Genomic DNA, 6,943 nt, shown 5'->3' on the forward strand with positions numbered 1-6,943 from the left:
TTAAAGAAATTACAGTACCTGCATTATTATACTATCATTATAGTAGACACGGAATGGTTTTATTCTTCTACTCGAACATCTCGCGGTGTTACAGAAGCCATAGCAGATACACTATATATATGCCAGTACCATGGACTCATAACAGGTTTATAATAGGCTATCTCTTTTTACGAATAAATACACAAGGGTCTTTTGAGAAAGAAAAAACTTGGTTATGTTTGGGAAAGTCAGAGGGGGGGGGGTGGAGAGAGGTAGAGCACAGAGAGAGAGAGAGAGAGAGAGAGAGAGAGAGAGAGAGAGAGAGAAAGAGAGAGAGAGAGAGAGAGAGAGAGAGAGAGAGAAAGAAAGAGAGAGAGAGAGAGAGAGAGAGAGAGAGAGAGAGAGAGAGAGAGAGAGAGAGAGAGAGAGAGAGAGAGAGAGAGAGAGAGAGAGAGAGAGAGAGAGAGAGAGGGAGAGAGACTTGAGCAACCCTGAGGAGAGTGCACGTGGAATGTCATATTTTCTTTATGTGCAACTATTTGTCAGGTAAAGGCAGCACAAAAACAAACACAAATAATAAAATCTCTTCGCAAACCAAACACCTGACAGGGAGCAAACTTTAGGAGCAAATACATCGAAAAAGAGAAGGAGAGAGAAAGAAAGAAAGAGAGATAGATAGTGAGAGGAAAGAGAGAGAGAGAGAGAGAGAGAGAGAGAGAGAGAGAGAAAGAGAGAGAGAGTGAGAGAGAGATAACGAGAGAAGATAGAAAGAAAGAGATAAAGGGGAGAGATTGAAGAAAGTAATGAATAATAGTAAGTAAGGGCAAGGGGTAAAAGAATAACTAACAAGAAAAAACCCGCTTGTAAAGCTTGGAAGTTGACGTCAATGACAGAGCGTAAGATTAACTGTTCTATAGCCGCAAATAGAGCTTAATTCATCAAACCAAGCACCTGCAGCAAACGACTACATACAAAAACAAACTGTCACTTTCCACAATGATAATCCAAGCTGGCAGAGATGCCACCACTGACACCTGAGACCTACGGCAGTCAGCACACCACTATTCCCGCATAAATAACTACGCACAATATGCAAATTTCCCAGTAGAAATTGGGATCCGTCCAAAATATGTCTCTGGCGGTCAAGACAGACATTAATAAAAAACATTTTTTTTTAAAAGAGAGAGAGAGAGAGAATGTTCGCCAGCAGGTTCATCAAGAGCATTTCGTAAACATGACCCAATTCCTGAGCCCGGGCATTTCACCGACTAGGATTACATTGAGCCAGATTCCCTGTACGTTGTCAACACCAGCTGACAACTGTTCGCACATAAATATGTTACCTGGGCGCACTCGCATCAGAAACAGAAATAGATTTCATTGTCAGTTTCCATTTACAGAGTCAAGAATGATGATCATTTCCTACGGAATAGTGCTTTAAAATATATAAAAAATTTAAAAACTACAACAAAATGCCATTTGGGAATCGGTTATTTCTAAAATTATTCCGCGCTCCTGTAAGCCTGAGGTAATCAGTATTATTATTCATAAAGTGCCCGTGATGATAAGAGTGCAGAGTCCACTAAGAGACATCATGTGACTATGATGAGCAGAGATAATATTAGAAGTGACTACATCTCCGTCCTCTCCTCTCCCCCCCCCCCCCCCCCCCAACCTTCATCCTCTGCCAACAAGCAAGCAAGCTGTGATGATAGCACAGCCATCAAGTACTTTTCAGTTACAAAATCTGCCTTACTTTATACTAGATCTAGTAGTAGGAAAAGAAATTCCGCTTCACCAAACCACAAGAAAGCCTGAGGCTCCACTGTGCCACAACAGGATTCGGATTCCTACTTCCCAGGGAATTTTCTACTTTTAGGATTTAGGGGGTTTTTTGTCCACAACAAATCATATAAGACTTTATTGACTTAAGAATAGGAAGTCACTTGAGAAAAAACAACTAATGAATTACTGTGTACAAAACAATAGTTTCATTTTAGGTTTAAAACTAAGGGGGGAAAATACAGAAGGTTTTATAACAAAGTCTGAAAAAAAAAATATATAGTTGGACCTACAACCCTACATGTTTGAGATTTCAAAGACAAGATTTTTCCAAAAGGCGTTGTGCCAAGTATCTCTGCTCTCATGACTTATGTACAGAAACAAAACAAAATCCAAACTCGCATCACTACACTATTCAGAATATAATATTATATTATACATACTTAAAAGAGGTTTAAAAAATTGATTAAAGAAACAGTTTGGCAGGTTGTAATCATAAAAATATTTGTTCAGTACAAGAATGTAGGGCCTGGTACACATTTTTTTCATTTTTGGAGATGGGGGGAAAAAAACAGTTTCGTGCCACGTACACTAAGCACAAATTAGGCTCTTTGCTGATGATTGCTTTGGAATTTTAGTGAGGTTTCATCATCTTCCCTTCCAATAAAAAAAAAGTATTACAACAGAGTTTTGCCTCTTGTCTCGAACTTTAACGTTTAGGAATTTCCCTCTTACCTTTTCATCCTTATTCCTCCTTGTGTACTTCCTCTGTGGTGTGGCATTGATGGTTCCATGAGCTGTCACAATCAGATTGACGTCTTTCATGTCGGCAGACATGCGACCTCGCTTCGCTTTCGGCTCCCATTCTCCATCAGAGGAGGAGTAGTCGTAGCTGTCTTGGGACTGTTCGGCGCTGTGGCCCGGATCGACTACCGGAGGGACAAACCCGCTCTGAGTGACCGGGTCACGGCCGCCATTTTGCTGATTGTTTTGGAGTTCCATAAAAGATTGTTCGATGGTAGCGAGAGTGGTCGGAGTCAATGTAGGCGTGAGTCCGGTTCCAGAGCTGACCAAGAAGTTAGGCACGTACTGAAAAAAAGGACAGAAAAAACTATGTCAGGAAAAGGGACAATAATCATTCCATCTTTGCTCAAATTGAAAGGCAATGAAGAAAAGAGTCAAGCTGGATCATTTCTTCAAAGATGCACTAAAGCACAAAAACTCAGTTACAACAAAACCAACCAAATGATCATTTATATTCTCCATAAAACTTTCTCATTCTCAATCTTCCAATGCTTTCAATAAAGTATAAACTTTTTGCTCACAAAGCATTTTGACAGGGGCCGTTTTAAAATTTCAGTAGGCTTCTAACTCAAATGAGATCATATGAATTAATTTTATTAATAATTAAAATCTTTCAAAATTACAAAGTAGCTGTTGGGGAATTATATAAAAATTTAATAAAAATCTATACCACTGACGATCAACACACAATATCTATAAAAAATATTTTAATGAAAATCTATGCTATTGCCAAACCCACAAAAACTATTTCAAAATATTGTCATGTTAAAACATAAAATTTTAATGACGAATTTTTGCAACAGCAGAGGAAAAGTGCAGACCGGTGATGTGTAGCTGGAATGCTGGCGTTGTTGTTGTTGTTGTTGTTGACCTTGCTGCTGATAAGGGAAATAATGCTGTGGAGGTTGCTGCTGCTGTGGTGGAGGTTGCTGTTGATGATGAGGAGGAGGAGGAGGAGGGCAAATAAAGTTTGGATTGCCGATGACATTGTTATTGAAATTCCTCTGCGGATTTGGCATTTGCTGCCTGTGTTGGGGATGTGCGGGTGGGTGAGATTGTTGGGACGGGAACGGATATCCGGGCCCCTGATAGCTGGGGCAATAATACTCCGGATACACATTGTATGGATGATGGTAATCCATGGTCATCTTCACACAAATGAGAAGTAAAAATTAAATTAACTCCTTTTTTTTAAACAGCCACGGATGATTCCATCATCTTTGGCGGTAACTTTTGATTCTGAAAATCAACGCTGAAGGCACGGAAAAATAAAATCCTCGAAATCAATCAATGTTGAAGGCACATGGGTATGACAAAGGCTGATCCCACGTGGATCGAAAAATTAAATTTGAAAAAAAAATATATCTTCTGTATATTATTTACTCCATAAGGCACCAACTCAAAATATAGAAATAAATATTATCCGAAGTCTGCAAAAAGCGCAAAATTCCAGGAAAAAAATTATATAAATATATATTAGATTCTTCATATGAATTTCTGTAAGGCACTCTGGTTCAACAATGTTGCTCTCAATATTCCTCAAGTTCTCCTTGTTGGCCTTGATGTATAATTCTATTATCCTCGAAGGATTAGTAAAGATATGACACGAGCGCTTGGCTTGTTGCTTTGTCGTGGAGTAAAAACGCTGCTAGTTGTACGCGCAATATATCTGATAGCGGGCGGCATTGTGGAGGAGCGCTCTCATTCTCCTTCTCAAGTACAACAACAGATCTGAGGCAACGACCACAATGCCTTCTATGTTGTTGACAGACACAGGCTTTTGTCGCATAATGACGAGGTTTTTTTTTCCCTTTTCCTCTTCACTTCAAGTCGGCGAGAGCGCAAGTTTAGTATTTACATCCCCCACCCCCCACACACGGTATACCCCTATACTCGGCGACAATACTTGAGTTTGTGACCCCATCCCCCGAACTGTGAGGTCATCTCCAGCCAATCAAATGGCGCGGTCGTCAAAACCTGTCGGCTGTCGAGCCCTCGATGAGGCTCGGGCTGGGACACATACAGTGGCCCAAGCGAGAAAGTTTTTGCCCCTTGCCCTAATTCCTAAATAGCTCGTTGCCTCCTCGGGGGGCGCATATTTGTCTGATTACACAACACAATTTCACAATACAGCAACACTTTCGACAAAACACAGGGTTATACAATTATGGAGATGAAATTCGAAGTGGGTTTAGACTTAGATGAGAAACAACTCTTCATGTCTCGAACACTGAGAAGAACGAAGGCAGGCCCCTCCTCCTCCTCCTCCCCTCGTCGTCCTTTCGTCCTCCCTCGAGTAGACCTAACCTTATCGCAGCACACCACAGCACATTTGATCACAACCACAGTTAGACAAGCGATTTACAAGAGAGTTAGGAAGCTATACATTAACAAAACGTATCAATAAACAATCGACAAAATGGAAACTTCAAGCAACTTACCGAGGCTGAGTTCTCAACTCCACCGTTAGCCATGGACGATAAAATGTCTGCCACGTACTTGGTCGACTCGGCATAGCTGCTGGTCGCTGTAGGGGTATCAGACTGCGATGTGTACATCTTGAAGTCTAGAATGACCAATTCCGAGTGTTCGAAGACCCCAATTCTTAAAAACGGAAGCCTGTGGACAGTGTCACGGCTTGGGCAATGTCGGGTAGGCACTGAGAAGGGAAATCGGCAATGAGTCACTATTCCGTATTGAGATGGAAAACCCGTACCTCCGTTCATATAGTGGCCTGAGTCACAATGAATCACTTGGTATTTTTAGCATCATTACATCATGGGACATAGAAAGATCCAGATCACGTGATCAGATCGAAATCCATATTTGGAAAAATGCGGACTACGTCACAGAACTGGGGCTGTTGACCTAGATATCTGGCAGGTTTCCAGATAGTCAGTGTGCTTGCGCGCGCCCGTAATTTTGGCGGGTTTAAGTAAAACACGCGAAAATATGGAAACGATAAACAGTTTCGATATTTGCTATTAGAAACAGAGCAAAATAGCTTTTTACACTACACTGGCTTTTCTTGAAGTATATTTTGTCATTTCCCTAACTTTTAATATTTTTTCGACATAGCGAAAGCATTTTTATAACAGTTTTGTTGTAAAACTGTCAACAACGATCACTTTTTGAGAAAACATTTTTTGTCAATTTTTCTTTCATTTTTCACTGGTGATTTCCGAAGATACCTATGTTTTCATCGAAAATTTAGGCATTCTGTACAGTGGAGAAAACATGGACCGCGAACAGAGTTGGTTTTAAAATAAATGAACGCAAAATAATACCGGCAAGGGAACCCTAAAAATGATGTGTGATGTATTTTTAGATGATGATATCATATAGCACGAGTTTCATCAGCCTACGGTGTCGAAGTAAATTTGGCACACCAAAATAAAATACTAGACACAACGAAAGTAACAACACCATGTTGTTAAATTTACACAATTTTCTCACTGGTGATCCTTTTGAATTCCACTAGATCTAGAGCTGCTTTTCAGAGACATAATGTTATTAAATACGTTTACATCTAGATAACAGCTTGTGTTGGGGTTTTTTTTTATTTACAGTTAATTGGTTATATACTTGACTGTTATTGTTATAGAATACGAATAAATTGTGAATCATGATCGCATGTTTCAGATCTGGTGTTTAAGGAGGAGGAGGAGGAGAAGGAAGAGGAGGAGGAAGAAGAAGAAGAAAAAGAGGAGGAAAACAAAGAAGAACAACAAGAAGAAGAACAAAAAGAAGAAGAAGAAAAAGAAGAGTACAGTGGTAAAGGAACTGGCAAAAGAGTTAAACACATGCGATCTGTATCAACTCCAGAAAACATCCGAGTGATGCGCATGCAAAGTGTATTCTATTCACACTATATAAGCAGTCCAGAGTCGCTTGGACATAAAAAAAGAAGACAAAAAACAGTTGCACGTCATCTTGGGTATTATTTTAAACATTAGAAAAGCTGTTAAAAGACAGGAACCATTAGATTGAAATTCTGAAATGTTTTTGTTGTTGTTTTAACAATCATTTCCCTTGTTTTTTCTTTTCTTTTTCTTTTCTTTTTTTTTTTTGGGGGGGGGGAAGCAAAACAAAACAAAACATGATATTGGTATAATTGTAAAAAGAATGAACGTTTTTGTTTTCTTTATTCAACTCTGGGAAATTTTGTGATATTGATTTAGCATGTTTGCACAGCTTGCTGGTGTTTTGTTTTTCTCGACAACTGTAGGAAAAGGTGGTTGGTGGATGCTCTGTTTGGCCTGTCGTTTTGATTAACCCTTTTCAGTGTTGTTAATTTTTGCGTAACTATTTTCCGCTCAAATATGGACGTTGTCTTGACACATCTTGCCGTTAACAGTGCCAGTATAACGTTGCGTAT

The 6,943-nt window shown here is 39.6% G+C and overlaps 1 protein-coding gene across 2 annotated transcripts; it reads right to left on the reverse strand.

The window, feature by feature from the left end:
- Nucleotides 1–1,178: 1,178 nt before the first annotated feature.
- On the reverse strand, nucleotides 1,179–5,582 carry LOC101856311 (putative uncharacterized protein DDB_G0294196). Of its 2 annotated transcripts, none has more exons than XM_005112280.3 (2): nucleotides 5,007–5,582; nucleotides 1,179–2,850 (listed from the first exon to the last, which is right to left on the reverse strand). In XM_005112280.3, the coding sequence occupies exons 1-2, from the start codon at nucleotides 5,289–5,291 to the stop codon at nucleotides 2,410–2,412; spliced, it is 726 nt and encodes a 241-aa protein (XP_005112337.1). In that variant the 5' UTR covers nucleotides 5,292–5,582; the 3' UTR covers nucleotides 1,179–2,409. The 2 variants fall into 2 exon arrangements, with proteins under 2 accessions (XP_005112337.1, XP_005112336.1); XM_005112279.3 differs by lacking the exon at nucleotides 5,007–5,582 and adding an exon at nucleotides 3,387–4,027.
- Between the last annotated feature and the right edge of the window lie 1,361 nt (nucleotides 5,583–6,943).

The sequence above is a fragment of the Aplysia californica genome, unplaced genomic scaffold, assembly GCF_000002075.1.
Source record: "Aplysia californica isolate F4 #8 unplaced genomic scaffold, AplCal3.0 scaffold01224, whole genome shotgun sequence".
Lineage (NCBI taxonomy): Eukaryota > Metazoa > Mollusca > Gastropoda > Aplysiida > Aplysiidae > Aplysia > Aplysia californica.

Excerpts from the sequence above, each read along its gene's own strand:
- LOC101856311 (XM_005112279.3), bottom strand. The coding sequence starts at position 3,713 with ATGACCATGGATTACCATCATCCATACAATGTGTATCCGGAGTATTAT. Across the intron at positions 2,851-3,386 it reads ATTCCAGCTACACATCACCG|TACGTGCCTAACTTCTTGGT; the intron begins GTCTGCACTTTT and ends CCTTTTTTTCAG.